At 39.9% G+C, this 24278-nt stretch overlaps 1 protein-coding gene across 1 annotated transcript in view; it reads left to right on the forward strand.

Annotated features, from left to right (window-relative positions):
* LOC148893092 (voltage-dependent T-type calcium channel subunit alpha-1I-like) overlaps positions 1 to 24278 on the forward strand; it is a 50286-nt gene that overhangs the window by 11877 nt on the left and 14131 nt on the right. The window contains 23 exon segments of the mRNA XM_089006300.1: positions 60 to 171; positions 1556 to 1689; positions 4396 to 4493; positions 5608 to 5767; positions 6442 to 6805; positions 7155 to 7247; positions 7647 to 7968; positions 8818 to 9029; positions 10649 to 10800; positions 12348 to 12533; positions 12627 to 12744; positions 13026 to 13181; positions 13270 to 13357; positions 13432 to 13577; positions 14974 to 15041; positions 17922 to 18393; positions 19035 to 19135; positions 20330 to 20453; positions 20618 to 20686; positions 21584 to 21762; positions 21865 to 21991; positions 22077 to 22202; positions 22818 to 22907. Of these exon segments, the coding sequence (XP_088862426.1) occupies positions 60 to 171; positions 1556 to 1689; positions 4396 to 4493; positions 5608 to 5767; positions 6442 to 6805; positions 7155 to 7247; positions 7647 to 7968; positions 8818 to 9029; positions 10649 to 10800; positions 12348 to 12533; positions 12627 to 12744; positions 13026 to 13181; positions 13270 to 13357; positions 13432 to 13577; positions 14974 to 15041; positions 17922 to 18393; positions 19035 to 19135; positions 20330 to 20453; positions 20618 to 20686; positions 21584 to 21762; positions 21865 to 21991; positions 22077 to 22202; positions 22818 to 22907 (3697 nt within the window).

Below are 24278 nucleotides of genomic sequence, written 5' to 3' on the forward strand. Positions count from 1 at the left end.
GTTTATCGTCCTGCCTGAGAGCTTTTTTGTGCTTGTCCTTAACTTTGTTTGATTTTTACCTGGTTTGAGCGGGTTAGCATGATGGTCATCCTGTTGAACTGCGTGACGCTAGGAATGTACCAACCCTGCCAGAACATCCGCTGCTCCTCCCAACGATGCCACATCTTGTCGGTAAGATTCACATTTTCTTTTCTTCAATTGTAATCCACTGGAAGATGAAATGTGTCCACGCCAGTGCCAGGGTTTTTTGTCACCGACCCACAGAAGATGGAGTTTTGGAACGACATAAACATTCAATGCGGCGAGAGTGTAAGAAACAGAAAAAAACAGTCAATTCCTAAATGATATGGGTCTGGAGTTATCTGAGTTTGAAAGTTGTGCACATTAGCATTAGCAACAAGCACCCGACATCTGTCAAAGGCGAACGGGAGATGTCGGGCGCTTGTTGCTAATGCTAACGTGCACACAAAACAGTGTCAGCGAGTGTCCAGAATGGGACAAACGGAAGCGAGCCAAGCCGAAATCCGACAACAACGGTGACGAGGCGGCGGCGGCGGCGGCAGCTCATCTTGGGTTTTTTTTCCGCAAGCGCCAATCCGAGCGTGTGTTTCATTTGCTGGGGATTTGTTCCGCTTTGAATGACACGCTTGATTGAAGCTCAGACCGCAGGGAGCGCCCACGGATCCACGCGGGGAGCTTATCTGATTAGCACGCTAGCTAATGATTGATTGTTTTTTTTTTTTTTGTTGCTACGTTTACAGTTTGGTGGCTGTCACTCATTTGATTGACACCAGGCCATGACAGAGACTTTATTAGCAATGTTAAAAATGAAACCTGACTTGATAGCCATTAGCGTAGCATGCTACCAGGTTTTCCGTATATATATATATATATATATATATATATATATATATATATATATATATATATATATATATATATATATATATATATATAGTGATACCTCAGTTTTCGACCATAATCCGTTTCAGAAACCTGTTTGAAAAGCGATTTGTTCCAAAACCGAAACAGCACTTTCCATTAAAATCAATGTAAAAAATCTTAATCCGTTCAAAGTCTAGAAAAGAACTTTTTAACTATTTCATCACATAAACCGGACAAAAACTTAATAATAGAGCAGGTCATGTGTAAAATTCTATAAAAACAAACTTTTATTTTCTCCAATTTTTAACATTAACATCTGTTCATAGAAATTTCTCAATCTTTCTTCCACTGGGCGTGTTGGCACTTATCCCAGCTGTCTTTGGGCAAACACAGGGCACACTAACTTTTCAAACCAACCTCTGCTTGCTTTAAAGTCATACTATTCAGGAGATGTTAACCAAATATGTCAGCATTTTCGCAGAAATAAAACAACAACAACATTATTGCCTCGGTCACAATGAGACAATGAGGAAGACGTGACGTATAAGGATTTGGTTAAGAATGAAATGTGGTTTTTGTCCATTGAAGAAAACAAAAAAAAAATGTTGGTTGTGGTTGCGATATTGAGCGCGAAATGTTTATTATTTATTTTTTGGTGCCCTCCCGGTAGGCTTTTGACGCCTTCATCTACATTTTCTTCGCCTTGGAGATGGTGATCAAGATGGTGGCACTGGGAATCTTTGGCCGACGTTGTTACCTTGGCGACACTTGGAACCGCCTGGACTTCTTCATTGTCATGGCGGGGTGAGCACAAACAAACAAACAAACAAAAATCATTGTTTCCTCTCATTGCTGGTTTGTGTTCACAATGTGGCCTTTTTCGGAAAATTCCGATATTTCGGAACAAGCCGTGCCGGAAAAAAAAACAAACACCTGAAATCTTTTGGGCCAAGTGACATTTTCCAAAAGCTTTTGTTCATTTGCTACGAGCTTTGTGCTGCTTTCATAATAATAATAATAATAATAATAATAATAATACACAGTGTTTTCAGACGAAAAAAAGGACCCATATATATATATATATATATATATATATATATATATGCGGTGGAATCTTTGTAAAATACACTCAGTAGAAGTCATTTTACAAATTATGGCCACAACTTGTGAGGAGGTCTCGGTTGTCCTTTAAATATTGTCAAAAGAAACATTCATAAGTCGAGGTACCACCATGTTATAATCCCTCGCCATGCAAATTTTTCACAATTGCGGTAGTGTGTGTGTGTTTGTGTGTGTTGTGTTGTGTTGGCGGTGTGGAGAATTGGCCTCTTGAAATTAATTAGCGTGGTGGTTGAATGATGCGTGAGGTGGCGGAGTTAATCGTGATTAAACTGTGCTTAGCGCGCCACTCGTTGGCTGTGTCAAGCGTGCTCAAGCCTCATTAGTCCGCTGGTTGATGTTTCAAGATGTCCACCTGCCCGGCACCGCAATCAATCAATCAATCAATCAATCAATCAATCAATCAATCAATCAATCAATCAATCAATCAATCAATCAATCAATCAATCAATCAATCAATCGTCCACCCCCCCCCCCCCCAAAAAAAAAAAAATAAATAAAAATAAACCAGTAAACTCATCAATAAAGAAACAAATAAATACATAAATAAATAGGTCAGTAAATAAACAAACAAACAAACAAACAGACACGTAAGTATATAAGTAATTAATAATAAAATAATGGATAAATAAACAACCAAATGAACAATTAAAAAAGACAAATAAATAAATAGTGGTAGGTAGGTAGGTCGCTATCAAGCTAGATGGCAGGCTATCAAGTTAGATAGGAAGGTAGGTAGGTAAGTAGGTAGGTAGGTAGGTCGCTATCAAGCTAGATAGCAAGCTATCTAGCTTGATGGACGGATGGACAGAGGGATAGTTGGATAATCTAAACATAAATAAACAATAAAATACACAGATGGAGAAAGAAAAAGAGAAAGAAAGAAATGAATTGACCACAGCTCGCCCAACGTGACCAATTCCAAATATGATGAATGAAAAATCATGATAATAATCATCTCAACTTCCAGACGAAAAGGGGCAAGAAAGCAGCCAGATGATTTGAGCTCAATAAAATGACGTCAATAAAGTCAGATGGAGTCGCTTTCGGGAGAGATAATTACCGGGCTGGAGACAAGCTAGCCAGCTAGCCAGCGCTCACGCTTCACAGAAGAAGAAGAAGAAGAAGAATTGTGAGCTCACCTGGAGGTCGGTCAGGTGTCGACATGTCAGGAAGACACGCAAGCGCATTGAAATTAAAAAGAAAAGGAAATCAGCCATGCGCGGCCAATTTCCAATCCGGTGGAAAAAGAAAAGAAGACCCCCCCCCCCAAAAAAAAAAAAAAAAAAAAACACATCAAGAAGCGGCGGATATTTGGAAGGAGTCACGCTTGAAGATCATCACGTGACGCTAGCCTGCATTCCAATAAAGCCCACTTTGACGAGACGGAAGAAAAAAAAAAGAAATAAAAATCCAGGTTGGGGTTCAGCAAGTTGGCCCCACCAACAAAAAAAATATATGGTTGATACAAATTAGCGGAATGGAACAACATGAATAATTTAGTTGTTATTTTATTAATTTATTAATCTGTTTGTTTCATAATAATCATAATAATCATAATAATGATTATTATTATTATTATTATGATTATTATGATTATTATTATTACCACCACCATTGTAGCTCCGCCCCCCTCCACCCCCTTTCAGCAAACCAAATCGGGTGTGTATTTGGGCTGTGGAGGGGGCCGCTCTTCCTCGTCGCCCCACAGAACCTTCGCCCCTCAGGGAGGCGGAACGGCGGCGCTTTGCTCACAATTTGTGTTTGTGTAAGACAAAGCGGAAGCGCGGAGGGATTTGCAAAGTGAAAAGGCAAACATACGTACGTACATACATACATGCGCTTTGAGGACAACTTTGGCGACATTTAACACAATTGACCTTGAACCTCGCCTTGTCAAGGTCACTGAAGGATTGACCTTGAACGTCCTATCTACCTACCTAGCTACCTATCTATCTACCTATCTACCTCCCTAGCTAGTTCGCTACCTACCTAGCTACCTATCTATGTGGCTACCTAGCTATCTAGCTATCTGCCTACCTAGCTAGCTACCTAGCTATCTACCTTCCAAGATAGCTACCTATTTATTTGCCTATCTACCTCCCTACCTAGCTACCTAGCTACATACCTAGCTACGTGGCTATCTAGCTATCTACCTACATAGATACCTATCTATCTACCTATCTATCTTCCTATCTACCTCCCTCCCTACCTACCTATCTACCTACCTATCTACGTGGCTATCTAGCTATCTATCTTTCCCCGCGGTGGCAAACGGACAAAAACAGGACAATGAAGTGAGATGAAATATTGATTGTATATTTGCTAACAAACCTGGTCAATAATGAGGCGCTCTAAAGTAGCGAGTGTGTTTGCGTGCTGTGGTTTCAGCATGGTGGAGTACTCGCTGGATCTGCAGAACATCAACTTGACGGCCATCCGGACGGTGCGAGTCCTGCGGCCGCTCAAAGCCATCAATAGAGTGCCAAGTGAGTCGTCGTCGTCGTCGTCGTCTCCGCACACGACTCAAATAGTCGTTCGCATTTTTCTCTTGCCTCGGCGTCGACAAACCCTCAACCGCCATCTCGAAGCTTAAACGTGCTTGCCAATCGCCGTCGATATTGATGACGTGTCGTTGCGGCCGAAATGATTAATGAGAGTCGTCGGCCATTTTGGTTTACAACTGATACTGCGAGAAATCAGAAAAATACGCAGATAACGAGGCACGCCCGGATCATACGCAAGTAGCCGGAAGGAGCCATTGTGACGAACTGTCTCGAACAGGTAGGAAGAAACATCCACAGCAAATCTTCTCATCATTCCAAGTTCGTCGGAAGCCTTTTCATTGCCTCGACGGCGACGACACGCAAAGCTCCCAATCGCACCGCTGCTATTATTCATGAGTGCCAATAATCAGATTGCTTTTATTCTCCGTGCGTCTCGCTCGCTCGCACCGAACTTAAATAAGACGTACTGACGCCGGTTTCGCTTCCTTTCCAATCAACCAAGTCTTCCAAAATGACTTCCTTTATGTCATTTGGGAAAGGAACCGTGAGAAACGCAGCGAGCTAGCTAATAGACAGCTAAGTAACTCGGATAGAAAGCTAGCTAGCTAATAGATAGATAACAGATAGATAGCTAGGTCTTCACTCAACCCGCACGTAACTCAGATCAAAAGCTAGCTAGCTAATAGACAGCTAATAGATAGTTAAGTAACTCAGACATAAAGCTAGCTAGCTAATTGATTGCTGACAGATAGCTAGCTAGGCCTTACTCAACCCGGAAGTAACTCAGCTAGAAAGCTAGCTAGCTAATAGACAGGTAATAGATAGCTAAGTAACTCGAATAGAAAGCTAGGTAGCTAATAGCTAGCTAACAGATAGCTCGCTAGGCCTTTAATCACCCCAGCAGTAACTCAGATAGAAAGCTAGCTAGCTAATAGATAGCGATGTAACTCGGATAGAAAGCTAGCTAGCTAATAGCTAGCTAACAGATAGCTAGCTAGGCCTTCACTCAACCCAGAAGTAACTCGTGAATGGCAGTGAATGAGTTAATGTTTTTGTTTGTTTGTTTGTTGGACTGATGTGTTGTTGCATTTTGTAGGCATGCGCATCCTGGTGAATTTGCTGCTGGACACGCTGCCCATGTTGGGGAACGTCTTGCTGCTCTGCTTCTTCGTCTTCTTCATCTTCGGCATCATCGGCGTCCAGTTGTGGGCGGGGCTCCTCAGGAACCGCTGCTACCCGGAGGAGAACTTCACGCTGTCAGTCTGCGCCCGTGTGTGTGTGTGTGTCTGCGTATATATATATATATATATGTGTGTGTGTGTGTGTGTGTGTGTGTGTGTGTGTGTGTGTGTGTGTGCGTGTGTGTGTGTGTGTGTGTGTAATGTGTATAATGTGTGTGTGTGTGTGTGTGTGTGTGTGTAATGTGTATAATGTGTATGTGTGTAATGTGTTTACATGTGTAAATGTGTGTGCGTGCGTGTTTGTGTGTAATGTGTGTGTGTAAATGTGTTCGTGTGTGTACGTGTATTTTTGTGTAATGTGTATGTGTGTGTGTAATGTTTATACGTGTACATGTGTTTGTGTATACGTGTATATGTGTGTAATGTGTTAATGTGTATGTGTGTCTGCATGTAAATGTGAGTAATGCGTGTTTGTGTGTGTATGTAATATATATATATGTGTGTGTGTGTGTGTGTGTGTGTGTGTGTGTGTGTGTGTGTGTGTGTGTGTGTGTGTGTGTGTGTGTGTGCGTGTGTGCGTGCGTGTGTGTGTGTGTGTGTGTGTGTGTGTGTGTGTGTGTGTGTGTGTGTGCGTGTGTATGTGTGAGTATGTGTGCGTATGTGAGAAATCTTGTAAAAGGCAAAGGAGTGTCGCATTTGTACAGTGTGAATGTATCATAAATGGCCGGCGCTGCCGCCATTTCCCTCAGGACGACGGGCATCCGCCTGCCGCGTCCTTACTACATGGCGGACGAGGACGACGAACGTCCCTTCATCTGTTCGCTGGCCACCGACAACGGAATCATGTCTTGCGGGGACGTGCCGTCCCGACGCCAGGGAGGTCGCGCCTGCTGCCTGGACAAGGACGACGTGCTGCACCGCCGCTCGCTAGGCCTCGGCGCCGAGCCCCCCCTCGACGGCGCCGAGGCCACCCTCGACGGCGGCGCCGCCGACTCGGGCCTGTGCGTCAACTGGAACCAGTACTACACCCGATGTCACACCGGATTCAGCAACCCGCACAAGGGGGCCATCAACTTTGATAACATCGCCTACGCCTGGATCGTCATCTTCCAGGTGTGAGGGGCGGGGAAAATATATAGAAAGATAGCTAATAGATAGCTAGCTAGATAGCTAACAGATAGCCAGCTGGACAGCCAGCCAGCCAGATAGATAGCTAATAGATGGCAAATAGATAGCTAGCTAGGTAGCTAGCCAGCCAGATAGCCAGCTGGACAACTAGCCAGCCAGGTAGATAGCAAATAGATACTAGCTAGGTAGATAACCAACATGTAGCCATCCAGCCATATTGATAGCTAATGGACGACAAGTAGATAGCTAGCTAGGTCGCCAGCTAGGTTAATAAGATTGAATAATGTTAGCACGATTGGAGCAACATGTTGCTGGTTGTCATGTTGCCGTGCAGGTGATCACGTTGGAGGGCTGGGTGGAGATTATGTACTACGTGATGGACGCGCATTCCTTCTACAACTTCATCTACTTCATCCTGCTTATTATCGTGAGTTCAAACGACGGGGCACAAACTGAAACCGCCACGCCACCACGCCACCAAACGTAAAACACAAACATGCGAAAAATCCATTTGGATGTCGTTTCCACGTTACAATTGAAGATTTGACGCACTGTCGAGTTAGCATAGGCTAACCAAACGCGAACCAAACCAAAACTTCGCCATGTAGAAATAGAGTCTCAATTCCGATCTTTCGGGACGCATGGACATCGGATTAGCATATTAGCATGCTAACCGAACCAATACGTCGCCATGTGGAAATATCGTCTCAATTCCGATCTTTCGGGGGGCGTATGGACGTCGGATTAGCATACGAGCATGCTAACCGAGCCAAAACTTCGGAATGTAGAAATATCGTCACAATTCCGATCTTTTTTTTAATCCAAGGTGGGTTCTTTCTTCATGATCAACCTGTGCCTGGTGGTGATCGCCACACAATTCTCGGAGACTAAACAACGCGAGCATCAGCTGATGCAGGAGCAACGAGCGCGCTGCTCGTCTTCGTCCACGCTAGCTAGCGAGCCCGGCGACTGCTACCAGGAACTTTTCCAGCTCGTCTGCCACGTCATCCGCAAGGCTCGCCGACAGAGCCTCGCCCTCTTCTACGCCCTACGGGGCAAGCCCCGGGGATTCCGCGGCGTCGGCAGGGGTCGCCGGGCCGACGCCGGCGAGCGAAAGGCCAACGGGCGGGACGGCCTTTTGCCAACCGGTCAGTGGCGACACATCCTGTTATCTGTTGATTTCTTGGAAATAATTCACAGGATAAGTTTTTCCTGTGGGTGAGCAGCGGCAGCCGCACGCGCCAGTGTTGACTCAAATCGGAAGTAACTAAAATGGATAGTGTCATAATCTGGTTGGTGACCAACTGGTGGCGCTGTCGGCCCCGCCTGCACCTGCACAGGTGCCGGTCGTTTCCAATCAGTCACACTCAAAAGGACACCTGGCGCGACCATTCGGTGTCGGGTAATTGTTATATGTCATTGAATGCTGTTGGATGCAATCGTACGCATTGTGTGCAGTGCATGTGTTTGTTTAATCTTGGCGGGCTTTTAATCTTGGTTTTCTTTTGATACTTTGTATTTTTGCCATTCAGATGATTTTGATGTTTTACATTTTGTTCCTGCTGACTTTATTTTAATACAATTTCTCAAATACAACCTCCTGCTCCCTCTTGCCTGCTTTTTGGGATCCGCACCCGTCATCACCACCGTGCAAACCGTGACAGATAGAAAGCTAGCTAGGTAGCTAATAGCTAGACAGCTACATAGCTAATAGATAGCGACCTAGATAGCTAGCTAGCTAATAGATAGCCACTCTCGCGGCGCCATCTTGAAGTAAAAAAAAAAAATATACTCACTATATATATATATATATATATATATATAAATAATATGACAACACAAAGACAGAGTCGTTCATTCTTCAGCACTTGCTGTACCCTCTTTGTTACATGAAGCAGTTCTAGATGAAATTCCATTCCAAAAAATATTTTTCTTGAATCAAATGTTTCCCTTTGTATCCAGTATATCTATTTCTGATGCTTTGTGTACATCTTTAGGCCCGCCTTGCCGCCGTCAAAAGTGCGCCCGCGTCGGGCGCAATCCCGTCGCGGGCGAGGGAGACGCGGCGGACGGCGACGGCTGCGGTCGCCCGTGTTGCGACACCCGAGTGAAATTATGGGGCATCGTGGAGAGCAAATACTTCAACCGAGGCATCATGATGGCCATCCTCATCAACACCATCAGTATGGGCATCGAGCATCACCAGCAGGTACGCGCTTTGTTTGCCCTCACCTTCACACCAAACACACAACTTTGCTTCCTGGAAAATGCTAAATGCTAATGTTTCTATTGGAATTCTGTCAACTTTTAATATTTGTACAAGTAATACACATTTTATTTGACATTGAGGTAAATTAAATAAATGACATTATGCTCATAATCAATCCGACCGTACGCGGCGATAAAAAAAATATGTATACAGTGATACCTTGGCTTACGAACTTAATTGGTTCCCAGACAGAGTGTGTAAGGCAAAAAAGTGTGTATCCCAAAAATTACTTTCCCATAGGAAACCATTGAAATGAGAATAATCCGTTCCCACGTCCCCATTAAACATAATTTTCTACTAAATATGCCTTAAAACTACACAAAATATACCTTATTTTATGTATAATAAATGTGTTATGGTATTGTAATTAAAGAAATAAACCGTACTATAGAGTATATATCTGATTGAGGATGACTTTTCGTTGGCTAACAGCAGTTGAGACCAACTTGAATTGGAACTGTCGTGGGTGTTGTCATATTTTTTGTCATTTAGTTTATTTTGTTTTATTTTATATTACTTCCAAGTTGAGTGAATGCTGGCGCGTGTGGCCGCCAGCAAAAAAAAAATCCTTGAGTTTTCAAAGGCGCTTATAAATGAAATGTATTATTATTATAAAACTACTTTATAATACAGTACAATTTATTTCTTTAATTATAATACAATATCACATTTATTATACATAAAATATGATATATGTTGTGTAGTTCTAAGGCTTATTTAGTTCCAAAATGATGTTTTCTGGGGACCCGGGAACGGATTATGCTCATTTTAATGGTTTCCTATGGGAAATCAATGTTTTAAATACACACTTTTTGCCTTACGCACCATTTTTTTGTTGTTGTCTTTTTTGTTGAATCCCAATTTTTGGCCCGGTGGACCCCTTTTGACCCTTTTTTCAGACTGTGTCTCGCCTTGCGCAATTCCCGCACTTCCTAAACGCCGATGCGCCTCCTCATCCCGTCTCTCATCTCGGAGGCGACTAAAAATAGTCCGATGATCCCGCTTCTCCTCTCGGTCTAATGGGGAAGACACGGAGTCGATTGCACGCCGCACCCGCGTTGGCTTCCAAAGCGGGCGTCGTCGGCTGCTCTTTGAACTGGAGAACGGCAATCTCCATCCCCGTCGCCATGGAAACCGAAGCACCGTCACGCTCCTGTTCGATTGGCCGAGAAATCCAATTTCGATGTGATTTGCGGCAGTTCCGAAATTGTTCGCTGCGGTCAAATTACGGGAACAGAACGTCCGATTCCAAGTCACCATTTGGTCCTGTTGTGATGCAAGCAGCTTTTTTTCATCGACGGGATTTTATCAAAACACGGCAAAATAAAGAAAATGTCAATATAGCATAATCACTACTAGCTGTAGCTAGCTAGCTAGCTATTAGCCATCTATTAGCTCTAGCTAGCTAGCTATTGGCTCTAGCTAGCTATTTATTATAAGGTTTAATTTTCAGAAATTTGACGTTTGTAAGACAAAAAGTTTGTAAGTTGAGGTCTCACTGTACATAAAGACATAAATCCATCCAGTGCCGCGCTAAACCTTTTGTTTGTCCCCCTCAGCCCGATGAGCTGACCAACGTTCTGGAGATCTGCAACATCGTGTTCACCAGCATGTTCTCCCTGGAGATGATCCTCAAGCTCACCGCCTTCGGCTCTTTCCACTACCTGAGGAACCCCTACAACGTCTTTGACGGCATCATCGTCATCATCAGGTAAGGTCTTCGCCGTCCATGAAGCGCCACTTGATTGTGGTGACTTGGTGAAGCAGCACGGGGTTCAGGGGAAGCGTTCAAACTCGGGATAGGCCTTCAGATGACAGCACGGTGGCGGGGTGAAGGTTTGAAATTAGGGTTTGGGTGCCGGTAAGTCGTCACATCATTAATGGGGTTTCAAATGAGGGTTGACGAGCAGTAACAACATACATTATTAGTATTATTATTATTATTATTATTGTATCTAGTAGCAAGCCAGCTAGCTTTCTATCTATTTGAGTTACTTCTGGGTTGAGTGAACGCTTGAAAGCGGATGGAGACAAAGCCTGGAAAGCGTGAAAGGTGAAAACGCTTCAAAACAGCCCTCCTGGTCTTTTGTTAGGCTTCAGGTGCCTCTCGTGTGTTTCCTGTTTTCTGCCATTCATTCATTCATTCATTCATTCGTTCATTCATTCATTCATTCATTCATTCATTCATCAAAGACACGAAAGCAGATAAACAACGACACGCCAACACCTGCCAAAGCTCTGTGAGATCAAATGAGGCCACCAGGCGCTTCTGTGCGGCTACTTTTTGCCTGGAATTTGGCTCGCGCGATGCGTACGTGAGCGCCATTGTGGCGTCGCTATTCTCCCACCATCAAGGAGGCGGAGTCTTTGATGGACGGCGAAAAAGAGCAGCACCTGCCTCGGAACGCTTCATCGCTCGCTCGACACGCTTTCAAAGGTTGGGGAGAGCCACGCTAAAAGTGCTGATCTCGCTAGCTCGATCTCTATTTGCTATTCAGCTGCTTGCTAGCTCTCTATTTTCTAGCTGGCTGGCTATTTAGCTATCTAGCAGGTTATCTATTAGCTATATAGCTATCTACCTGGCTGTCTAGCTGGCTATCTAATAGCTATCTATTAGCTAGCTAGCTAGTAGCTAGCTTTCTATCTATTTGAGTTACTTCCCGGTTGAGTGAACGCTGTTGCATGTGGCTGCTGCTGCTCACACACTGAAAAATGTATTCTGTGACTGTAAAGTGACCTTGAAGGTTTTGAAAGGCGCTTAGAAATCAAATGTGTTATTGTTATGATGATGATGATGATGATGATGGTGATAGGTCCCTGCTCTACAGTTGGGGGGAGCAGAGGACTGTTCCCTGAGGCTCCACTGATTTACTTCTATTGTCTTACTGATGAGGATCTACGACTGGCCTGATTGCCCCATTCGCGCTGGTATCACCTCATCAGCATAACTAAGCCTATGTGGTCTAAGAAGTCTGTTGTAAGAAGGATCCAAATGAAATCCTCACCCCACCATGGCGGTTTAGTGAAGGGTTCTGATGTTTTCTAAAAATAGCTTCTTTGACTCCCCTTTCAAACATTTATTTTCTTTCGCTAAGTTTTTAACCTCATTGTCGTCAAATGAGTGCTCGCTAGCTTTTAGCTGCAGATTGAGGACCACGAGTGTTATATTATCCTTGCCATGTTGATCAAGTCTATTTATTTCCTCTCTTTCCAATCTTCCTTTTTTCCAATGTATTGACTCAACTTTTTCTCTGTCAGCGTTTGTGAGATTGCGGGCCAGTCGGACGGCGGTTTGTCGGTTCTGCGTACCTTCCGTCTCCTGCGGGTCCTCAAGCTGGTGCGCTTCATGCCGGCCCTGAGGAGGCAGCTGGTGGTCCTCATGAAGACCATGGACAACGTGGCCACCTTCTGCATGCTGCTCATGCTCTTCATTTTCATCTTCAGGTGCGTGGCTGGCAAGCGGTTCAGGGTGTCCCCCGCCTGCCGCTTGCCAAAATGAGCGGGGAGAGCCGTGTTCGTCTTTTTTTGTACCTTCAGTATTCTTGGAATGCACATCTTTGGCTGCAAGTTCAGCCTGAAGATGGAAACGGGCGACACGCTGCCCGACAGGAAGAACTTTGACTCGCTGCTGTGGGCCATCGTCACCGTCTTCCAGGTACTGACTGACTGACTGAGTCTGAGTGAGTGAGTGAGTGAATGCGTGATTGAGTTCAATGGCTTAATTAGCTCTTGTGAGAGTGAATGAATGACTTACCCATTGAATGATAGAGTGAACGAGCCAACGAGTGAGTTACTATAGGAGCCAGTGAGTGAACGAGTGAGCTGACTGGGCAAATGAATGACTTTGTAATTGAGTCCATTTGTTATGAGCGGGTGCAAGTTAGCATGTTGGCGCAAAATCTCTGCTGGATTAGCTGGCGAGTTGCCTTGTCGCAGATCCTGACTCAGGAGGACTGGAACGCCGTCCTGTACAACGGCATGGCGGCCACGTCGCCATTGGCCGCCCTCTACTTCGTGGCCCTGATGACCTTCGGGAATTACGTCCTCTTCAACCTGCTGGTGGCCATCTTGGTGGAAGGCTTTCAGGCCGAGGTGAGGCTTCGTTTCGGCGAGGCTTCGTTTCGGCGAGGCCTCACCTCGCCCTGATCCATGTCGCAACTCTCCTCTTGGCGGCGACCAGGGCGACGCCAATCGCTCGTACTCCGACGACGACCGCTCCTTGTCCAACTTTGCCCAAAGCGACAAACGCGACTCCGTCCAACTGTCAGGTGGGCTTTTCCTTCTCGCACTCTCTCTTCACCTTGATAATCCAAACCTTCAAAGACCGTGATTTTTTTTCCAGACCCCGGGATCTGCACCCTGACACCCAACGGCCATCTTGATCAGGGCGCCCTGGCGGGGTCCCGAGGGGCTTCGCGAAGCTTCACCGGCGAATCCCGAAACGGCGGCGGGGGGAGGGGCAGCTTGGAGAGACGTTCCCTCTCGCTGGTAAATTATTGCGCCGCACGACACGTTGAAGCTAGCACGGTGGTTGACATCGTTTCTCAGCATCGTTCCAAAAAAATGACGTGTCTGATTTTTTGGATCCGATTTTGAAATGAAAATCCTCAATCAGGACACGTGTGCGATACAGAGGGCCGCTTAGAAATGAAATGGATTATTATTATTATTATCATTATTGTTATAACTCACTATTAGGAGACTTGGAACTCGATATATGTAGTTTTTGAATTGTGTCATGGATGCTATTTTGCTTCTGCTCCATTTGACGTGGTCTGATTCCCGAATAAAGACAGAAAATACGACGTTGGCATTTCAAATGACGTTGCGCCTTTAAAAATGCAAAAAATGCAAAAAAAACCCACCCGGCAAGCATCATCCCGACTTTGATGTTTTTCATGGGAAGACAACGAAGGCCATGTTGGTCTCGGCGCGTCTAATCCTCTCAGCGCGATGGACCTAATTATCCCTTTCGACGCCTTTCAGACGCGTTTCAAGACGCGATCCTGAGCCGCCAGCAGACGGCGGAAAGAGCAAATCATTCCATGTGGCTGTCGCTATGGAAACGCTAATGAAATGTGCCACACGGGAAGTTAAATCCCGTGCGTGCGCTTAAAACCCCGTTAATTGCCGTCAGGCTAATTTGTTCCATGCGGGAAGTCGCGAGCCACGGGCGACAACCTGTTCCACAACGGAAACGTCACGCTTTGCTTTTTTATTTCTTGCTGGAAAAGTTTCGGATTTTAAAGGACAACCGACACCTCCGGCCGGCCGGCCAAGTTGCGTCCATCATTTGTCCAATGACTTCAAAGGACTTCTACTGAGCATATTGGACAGCTAAATTTGACCTGTTCACGACTCGCGTTGTCTTGTTTTCGATTTATGTCTGAAAAGAACTTGATCCGGATCTGATTCGGTAGCAGTGTGAACGCTCCATGTTTAAATCTTGAAAACAAAAATCTGTGAGTTGAAGACCCGGTCTGGCCTTTCTGTGTGAAGTTTGCATATTCTCCCCGGGCCCGCGTGGGTTTTCTCCGGGTCCTCCGGTTTCCTCCCACATTCCCAACAACATGCATAGCAGCCTGATTGAACACTCCAAATTGTCCTTCGGTGTGAGCGTGGGTGCTTTTTTGTCTCTACGTGCCCTGCGATCAGCTGGCAACCGGTTCAGGGTGTCCCCCGCCTAGGGCCCAAAGACGGCTGGGATAGGCTCCAGCACCCCCTGCGACCCAGATGGATCATCAGATGATTCTGATTTATGTCTGAGGAAAACTTGATCCGGATCTGTGATCCAGATGACACATTCGGTCGCAATGTAAACGGGCCACGATAACATCCGCAATAACAGTCAGGAATTTCATAACGACACCGTGTCCTGTTTTAGCGTCAGGGCCGCAGTTCCAACTACCACAACTGGGGGCGCCCCTTCCACCCTCATTCTGCTTAAGAAAAAAAAAAAAAAAAAAAAAAAAAAAAAAAAAAAAAAAAAGAAAAAAAAAAAAAAAAAAAAAAAAAAAAAAAAAAAAAAAAAAAGAAAAAAAAAAAGAAAAAAAAAAAAAGAAAAAAAAAAAAAAAAAAAAAAAAAGAAAAAAAAAAAAAAAAAAAAAAAAAAAAAAAAAAGAAAAAAAAAAAGAAAAAAAAAAAAAAAAAAAAAAAAGAAAAAAAAAAAAAAAAAAAAAAAAAAAAAAAAAGAAAAAAAAAAAAAAAAAAAAAAAGAAAAAAAAAAAAAAAAAAAAAAAAAAAAAAAAAAAAAGAAAAAGAAAAAAAAAAAAAAAAAAAAAAAAAAAAAAAAAAAAAAAAAAAAAAAAAAAGAAAAAAAAAAAAAAAAAAAAAAAAAAAAAAAAAAAAAGAAAAAAAAAAAAAGAAAAAAAAAAAAAAAAAAAAAAAAAAAAAAGAAAAAAAAAAAAAAAAAAAAAAAAAAAAAAAAAAAGAAAAAAAAAAAAAAAAAAAAAAAAAAAAAAAAAAAAAGAAAAAAAAAAAAAAAAAAGAAAAAAAAAAAAAAAAAAAAAAAAAAAAGAAAAAAAAAAAAAAAAAAAAAGAAAAAAAAAAAAAAAAAAAAAAAAAAAAAAAAAAAAAAAAAAGAAAAAAAAAAAAAAAAAAAAAAGAAAAAAAAAAAAAAAAAAAAAAAAAAAAAAAAAGAAAAAAAAAAAAAAAAAAAAAAAAAAAAAAAAAAAAAAAAAAAAAAAAGAAAAAGGACCCGCAGGAAAAAAAAAAAAAAAAAAAAAAAAAAAAAAAAAAAAAAAAAAAAAAAAAAAAAAAAAAAAAAAAAAAAAAAAAAAAAAAAAAAAAAAAAAAAAAAAAAAAAAAAAAAAAAAAAAAAAAAAAAAAAAAAAAAAAAAAAAAAAAAAAAAAAAAAAAAAAAAAAAAAAAAAAAAAAAAAAAAAAAAAAAAAAAAAAAAAAAAAAAAAAAAAAAAAAAAAAAAAAAAAAAAAAAAAAAAAAAAAAAAAAAAAAAAAAAAAAAAAAAAAAAAAAAAAAAAAAAAAAAAAAAAAAAAAAAAAAAAAAAAAAAAAAAAAAAAAAAAAAAAAAAAAAAAAAAAAAAAAAAAAAAAAAAAAAAAAAAAAAAAAAAAAAAAAAAAAAAAAAAAAAAAAAAAAAAAAAAAAAAAAAAAAAAAAAAAAAAAAAAAAAAAAAAAAAAAAAAAAAAAAAAAAAAAAAAAAAAAAAAAAAAAAAAAAAAAAAAAAAAAAAAAAAAAAAAAAAAAAAAAAAAAAAAAAAAAAAAAAAAAAAAAAAAAAAAAAAAAAAAAAAAAAAAAAAAAAAAAAAAAAAAAAAAAAAAAAAAAAAAAAAAAAAAAAAAAAAAAAAAAAAAAAAAAAAAAAAAAAAAAAAAAAAAAAAAAAAAAAAAAAAAAAAAAAAAAAAAAAAAAAAAAAAAAAAAAAAAAAAAAAAAAAAAAAAAAAAAAAAAAAAAAAAAAAAAAAAAAAAAAAAAAAAAAAAAAAAAAAAAAAAAAAAAAAAAAAAAAAAAAAAAAAAAAAAAAAAAAAAAAAAAAAAAAAAAAAAAAAAAAAAAAAAAAAAAAAAAAAAAAAAAAAAAAAAAAAAAAAAAAAAAAAAAAAAAAAAAAAAAAAAAAAAAAAAAAAAAAAAAAAAAAAAAAAAAAAAAAAAAAAAAAAAAAAAAAAAAAAAAAAAAAAAAAAAAAAAAAAAAAAAAAAAAAAAAAAAAAAAAAAAAAAAAAAAAAAAAAAAAAAAAAAAAAAAAAAAAAAAAAAAAAAAAAAAAAAAAAAAAAAAAAAAAAAAAAAAAAAAAAAAAAAAAAAAAAAAAAAAAAAAAAAAAAAAAAAAAAAAAAAAAAAAAAAAAAAAAAAAAAAAAAAAAAAAAAAAAAAAAAAAAAAAAAAAAAAAAAAAAAAAAAAAAAAAAAAAAAAAAAAAAAAAAAAAAAAAAAAAAAAAAAAAAAAAAAAAAAAAAAAAAAAAAAAAAAAAAAAAAAAAAAAAAAAAAAAAAAAAAAAAAAAAAAAAAAAAAAAAAAAAAAAAAAAAAAAAAAAAAAAAAAAAAAAAAAAAAAAAAAAAAAAAAAAAAAAAAAAAAAAAAAAAAAAAAAAAAAAAAAAAAAAAAAAAAAAAAAAAAAAAAAAAAAAAAAAAAAAAAAAAAAAAAAAAAAAAAAAAAAAAAAAAAAAAAAAAAAAAAAAAAAAAAAAAAAAAAAAAAAAAAAAAAAAAAAAAAAAAAAAAAAAAAAAAAAAAAAAAAAAAAAAAAAAAAAAAAAAAAAAAAAAAAAAAAAAAAAAAAAAAAAAAAAAAAACAAAAAAAAAAGAAAAAAAAAAAAAAAAAAAAAAAAAAAAAAAAAAAAAAAAAAAAAAAAAAAAAAAAAAAAAAAAAAAAAAAAAAAAAAAAAAAAAAAAAAAAAAAAAAAAAAAAAAAAAAAAAAAAAAAAAAAAAAAAAAAAAAAAAAAAAAAAAAAAAAAAAAAAAAAAAAAAAAAAAAAAAAAAAAAAAAAAAAAAAAAAAAAAAAAAAAAAAAAAAAAAAAAAAAAAAAAAAAAAAAAAAAAAGAAAAAAAAAAAAAAAAAAAAAAAAAAAAAAAAAAAAAAAAAAAAAAAAAAAAAAAAAAAAAAAAAAAAAAAAAAAAAAAAAAAAAAAAAAAAAAAAAAAAAAAAAAAAAAAAAAAAAAAAAAAAAAAAAAAAAAAAAAAAAAAAAAAAAAAAAAAAAAAAAAAAAAAAAAAAAAAAAAAAAAAAAAAAAAAAAAAAAAAAAAAAAAAAAAAAAAGAACCAACAATTAGCTGAAGCGGTTTCCCCCACGATTTAAAAGCCACTCGCAAATACTTCACCATTGCTAGCCCGCAAATGAAAAGCTTCCGAAAAGACCGCGCCGTCAATGGCTCCCACCCTTGATTTCAAGGTCCAGCTCCAACAGCCTGGGCCAGAGGAACTACAGCTCGGGCGGAGCCCCTCCAGCGGGCGGGAGCCTCCGCGTACACGGCAGCCGAACCCCTTACTCGTACCCTCAACCGGTCGAGGAGGAGTCCCTCCTCTCCCGGCCCCCGCAAACCCACCGTCCTCCAAACCCTCACGGCCCTCCCGCATCCGGACTCCGTCTGTCCAGGAGGGACCGCCGGGCCCTGTCGCTGGACCTACCGGAACTTTTCCGGCCAGCGGGGCGGGTGGACTGCCCGGCTCCCAAAGTGGACAGCGGGAAAAGGAGCAGGGGCTCGGTCGCGGGGGTTTCCGGGACGGGGAGCGGCGTGGGGACGGACCACCGTGACTGCAATGGCAAGGCTTCGGGACTCCGCGGTCGACTGATGGTCGACGTTTTCCCGCAAGTCAACGCTCGCAAGGAGCGAGCCCACCTGGATGAAGAGTCAGACTATGTGAGTACCACAACTCAGACTCAAAACCCAAATCCCATACCCTGTCGCTCCCGTCACGATGAAAATACAGTGGTACCTCGGTTTACGAGGCCCTTGGCTTACGAACGTTTAGATAAAATGAGCACAGAGAAAGCACCTACAAGGGATCATTCCTCAAGACGGTGAAAGTCGAAGGCTACGGTCCTCATCGAGTCTTTAATGCTGATCAAAGTGGCCATCAACGACCATCACAAAGGTCAATAAAACGACTTTATTATATAGTACAGTTTATTTCTTTCATTATAATACCATATCACATTTATTATACGTAAAACAAGGTCTATTTTGTGTACTTATAAGGCTTATTTAGTTGAAAATGATGTTTGATGGGGACCTGGGAACGGATTATTCTCATTTTAATGTTTTCCTATGGGAAATTATTTTTTGGGAGACACACTTTTTGCCTTACACACTCTGTCTGGGAAGCAATTAAGTTGGTAAGGCAAGGTATCAGTGTACTGTAAAACCTCCTCAATTCCACTTCAGTTTGATGAGATTGTGAATCCACCTGAGTACTCTCCATGTCTCAATTTTGTTTTGACAGGAAGTACTCAACCTTATTTTCTTCTTCTTCTTCTTCTTCTTCATTTTCTTTGTCGCAGAACGTTTGCTTCCGCGTGCAGAAAATGATTGAGGTGTACAAGCCCGACTGGTGCGAGAGCCGAGAGGACTGGTCCGTCTACCTCTTCTCGCCGCACAACAAGTCAGTCATTTCATCAAATGTCCATCGATGTCGCGTATTTTCTGCACGATAAGGCGCACCGAGAAGAAAAGGTCTTCCTCTCAAAAGCCAACCACGCGCCTCATCGTGGATTTGTTTTTTTTTTTTGTTGATTTTTTGTATCCCCCATCAGCAGCTGCTTGTCTCCAAACAAATGCTTTGTTTTGCTTTCGAGCTTCTCTGCGGGAAGTCTTTTATTTAATGTTCCCAAGCAAAAGAGTTAATTAGGCTGAAAAAAAAGACCATTAAGGCGTCACGACTGAGATTCAAAGCTCTAAAAACGGCCACAGATATAATAAGAACATGTTCTTGCTTGCACCGCCCTATTTTTATTGCTATTTTAGCGCTGTGTTATTGTTTATCTACCTAGCTAGCTAGCTAGCTATTTGAGTCAGGAAACATATTAGCTATCTAGCTAGCTAAATACCTATTAGCTATCTAGCTATCTATTAGCTAGCTAGCTGGCTTTCTATCTATTTGAGCTATCTGTTGGCTATCAATTAGCTATCTACTAGCTGGCTAGCTAGCTTTCTCTCTACTCTGCTTTCTATTAGCTATCTAGGTGGTGAGCTGTCTATCTAGCTATCTGTTGGCTATCTATTAGCTATGTACGCGCTGGCTAGATGGCTTTCTATCTATTAACTTCCGGGTTGAGGGATCGCTGGCGCGTGTGCCTGCCGCTGCTCACCCACAGAAAAAAAACTTATCGTGTGACTGTAAAGTGACCTTGAGAGTTTTAAAAGGCGCTTATAAATTAGATGTATTATTATTATTTGTATTATTATCTGGCTATCTAGCTTGCTAGCTATCTATCTAGATAGCTACATAGCTAGCTATTTGCTATCTAGATAGCTACCTAGCTATCTATCCATTAGCTATCTATTTTCTGTCTATCTGGCTATATATTAGCTATCTAGCTGGTTAACCATCTATCTGGTTAGCTATCTAGCTGGCTAGCTTTTATATTAGCTAGCTTTCGATCTATTTGAGTTACTTCTGGGTTGAGTGAACGCTGGCGCGTGTGGCTGCTGCTGCTCACCTACAGAAAAACCGATCCTGTGACTTTAAAGTGACCTTGAGAGTTTTGAAATGAAATGTATTATTATTATTATTATTATTAAAAGAAGAAATGTAACGTGGTTTCCTGTTTTGTTTTTGTTATTTTTCTCCTGCCAGGTTCCGTACCCTGTGCCAGTCTATCATTGCTCACAAGCTCTTTGACTACGTGGTCCTGGTTTTCATCTTCCTCAATTGCATCACGGTGGCTCTGGAGAGGCCCAGGATTCTCCAAGGCAGCCTGGTAACGTCATTTGATTTACAACTAGCGGCTGCGATGCGACTTTATGACGTCATACGATGCTCGGAACCAGCGTGAACCCAGTGACAGTAGCTAACTGCTACATTCCCATCCAAACGACTTTTCCTTTCCGTGCCTCCTCCCTATCTTTCCATCCTTTGTTCCAGGAAAGGCTTCTCCTGACCATTTCCAACTATGTCTTTACCGCCATCTTTGTGGCCGAGATGACCCTGAAGGTAAGAAAACCCCCGGGTGGTCCGTCTCTCGACGCCCGCCTCGTTAGTCGGTGAGATAATCATGGACCTCTGATAGAGAATGAACAGAATAGAAATGATCATATTTCAAAGTTTCATGCTGTTGTATGCTAAATTGCCAAACACACAATGGAATCACAGAAAACTTACTTCCTGTTAGCTATATAGCTATCTAGCTATTTATCTCACTATCTCTTAGCTAGCTAGCTTTCTATCTATTAGCTATATAGCTAGCTATTAGCTGTCTAGCTATCTGTTAGCTAGCTAGCTAGTTTTCTATCCTTTTCATCCTATTCTGTGTTGAGTGAACGCTGGTGCATGTGGCTGCTGCTGCTCACCCAAAGAAAAAAAATATCCTGTGACTGTAAAGTGACCTTAAGAGTTTTGAAAGGCGCTTATAAATGAAATGTACTATTATTATTATTGTTAGTATTATTATTGTTCAACACTTTGAATGGATTTTGACTTACGACCATTTTGACTTACGACGGTTTGGTCGGAACGGAACTCGGTCGTAAGTTGGATGTTACCTGTCTAGAATAGTGATGTGTCGTTCGCGAACGACATTCTTCATTCTTAGAGCCGGATCTCTGAAGTAAACGAAGAGAGCCAACAGATAGCTAATAACTAGCCAGCTACATAGCGAGGCAGCCAGCTATATTGCTATCTAGCTAATAGCTAGCTGCTAGATAGCCGGCCAGGGAGCTAAACGGCAGATAGATAGCAAATAGATAGCGAGCGGCAGCCACAGTTTGTTCTTAGCGGCAATTTTCTCGACAAGGCTAACTTTCATTAAAAACACACACACACACACACACACACACACGTTGTGGTCTTCATGGTCTTCTGATATTCTTGGCGCCTTTGGTCTCTCTGCAGGTGGTGTCCATGGGCTTGTACCTTGGCGAGAAGGCCTACCTGCGCAGCAGCTGGAACATCCTGGACGGCTTCCTGGTTTTTGTCTCGCTCATCGACATCGTGGTGTCCATGGCGGGCGGCGCTAAAATCCTCGGCGTGCTCCGAGTCCTCAGGCTCTTGCGGACATTGCGACCTCTCAGGTTGGTTGGTTGGTTGGTTGGTTGGTTGGTGGTTGGTTGGTACGGAGGAACTCCCATCTCCCAGGTGTTTGTCCGTCACCCAACGTTTTCTTGCTCCGGCAGGGTCATCAGCAGAGCTCCTGGTCTTAAACTGGTAGTGGAGACCCTCATCACCTCCCTCAAACCCATCGGCAATATTGTCCTGATCTGCTGTGCCTTCTTCATCATCTTTGGGATTCTCGGCGTTCAGGTAAAGGTGATGGGGGAGCACTTGAGATAAGTATCTGGGAACCTCGATGGAGATACTTCATCAGATGTGTGTGCGCGATCGGCAGCTGTTCAAAGGCAAGTTCTACTACTGCGCCGGGCCGGACGTGAAGAACATCACCAACAAGTCCGACTGCTTGGCCGCCAACTTCCGATGGGTGCATCACAAGTATAACTTTGACAATCTGGGACAGGTACTCAGCACCATTTGGGGCAGTGATACCTCGGCTTACCAACTCTTTAGCTAACGGACTTTTCGCCTCACGAACGTCAAATTCGCGAGAATATGATCTTGGCGTACAAACTATTTTTCGGGAAGGACACGGAGCGCCACAATCGGTGATGAGTCGTTCGCGAACGAGCCGGTTCTTGGAGCTGGATCTCTGAAGCGAACAAGGAGCTGGAAATGGCAGCCGGGTTTTTTTGTCCTCTATTCCCCGTCCCCAGTCTTCAGAGCCGCATGTGATTGGTCAAGATCCGTGGTAGAGACGACAGAGCTTGATGGAACTCCAAAGAAAAAACAAAATTGAAAATGTGAGGAAATGGATAGAAGACACAGTGAAATTTGGACTCGTTTCAACTTTATTGATAGTTGAAAGGCAGACTGCAAGGTTAAAATATCCCATCAATAAGGCTCCACAAATAACCCACACAAGCCATCTGTACAATTTTGAAGACTAAAGGACAAGCAAGAGAACCAGCTATACACACACTTTCTGGGAGCCAATTAAGTCCGTAAGCCAATGTATCACTGTATCTTGCTTTTTAATTTTTTTTATGATTTTTTTTTTTGTGGAACCTCCCCAAAGGCTCTGATGTCGTTGTTCGTGCTGGCCTCCAAAGACGGTTGGGTGAACATCATGTATCACGGATTAGATGCGGTGGGCATCGACCAGCAGGTAGTACAAATCAAGTCATTCAATGAAATCAACTCTGTTATCTATTAGCTAGCTATTAGCTATATGTTAGCGGTCTAGCTGGCTGGCTAGCTATCTATTAGCTAGGTAGCTAGCTTCCCATTTATTTGAGTTACTTCCGGGTTGAGTGAATGCTGGCGCGTGTGGCTGCCGCTGCTCACCCGCAGAAAAACTGATCTTGTGACTGTAAAGTGACTTTGAGCGTTTTTAAAGGCACTTATAAATAAAAGGTATTATTATTATTATCATCAAAGGTACCTGGGAAGGTCTATCTAGCTGGCTACCTAGCTGGCTACCTAGCTAGTTATCTATTTGCTTTCTATTATCTATCTGGCTGGCTGGCTATCTAGCTAGCTACCTAGGTGGCTAACTAGCTAGCTACCTATTGGCTATCTATTTGTTGTCTATTAGCAATCTGGCTGGCTATCTATCTATTAGTTATCTATTAGCTAGCAAGCTAACTTTCTATCTATTTGAGTTATTTCGATTTGAGTGAACGCTGCCATGTGTGGCTGCCTCTAGCTATCTATTTGCTATCTAGCTGCAGTTTAGCTCAAAAAAAGTGATCCTGTGACTGGAAAGTGACCTTGTGAGTTTTGATAGCTAATAGATAGCAATTAGAGAGCAAATAGCTAGCTAGCTAGTGTAGCCAGCGTGATAACTAGCTCGATAGCTAATTGGGTAAACTTAGTAGAAATACAGTATGTAACAATGGATGGTGGCCTATTAGAACAAGTTTTACCGTTATCCTTTTCCAACTTTCTGAATGTGTTATACACTCATAATTTCCATATTTATTCAGAATGTTTTTTTTTGTGTGTGTGTGTGTGTGTGTGTGTGTGTGTGTGTGTGTGTGTGTGTGTGTGTGTGTGTGTGTGTGTGTGTGTGTGTGTGTGTGTGTGTGTTTTTTTGCTGAGCTGACTGCTTAGCTTTTTTAGCTAATTGGCCAAAACTTCTGTAGAAGCCCGACAGTGTTCCTGCTTTTAAAGAACACCTGTGTAGTCTACTTATTTATTGCTGCATTAAAATTAATAAATAAATTGTACAGTAAAAACAAAATAAAAAGTGGACAAATATTTAATAATAGTAAGTGATGTTCGTTTTCTATTTCTAATATGTTTAGATATTTATTATAAATCTACATCACATCTACATAATAATAATAATAATAATAATAATAATAATAATAATTTGACTTCAAAAAATAAGGTGAGTACAAACAAAAAATCTGTTTTAAAATTGTTTTTAATAATAATAAATAATAATAATAATCATCATCATCATCATCATTTCCAAGCGCCTTTCAAAACTCTCAAGTTTACTTTACAGTCGCAGGAACCGTTTTTCTGTGGG

The sequence above is a fragment of the Hippocampus bargibanti genome, linkage group LG10 (assembly GCF_051943395.1).
Source record: "Hippocampus bargibanti isolate YZ-2025 linkage group LG10, ASM5194339v1, whole genome shotgun sequence".
NCBI classification, from domain to species: Eukaryota; Metazoa; Chordata; class Actinopteri; order Syngnathiformes; family Syngnathidae; genus Hippocampus; species Hippocampus bargibanti.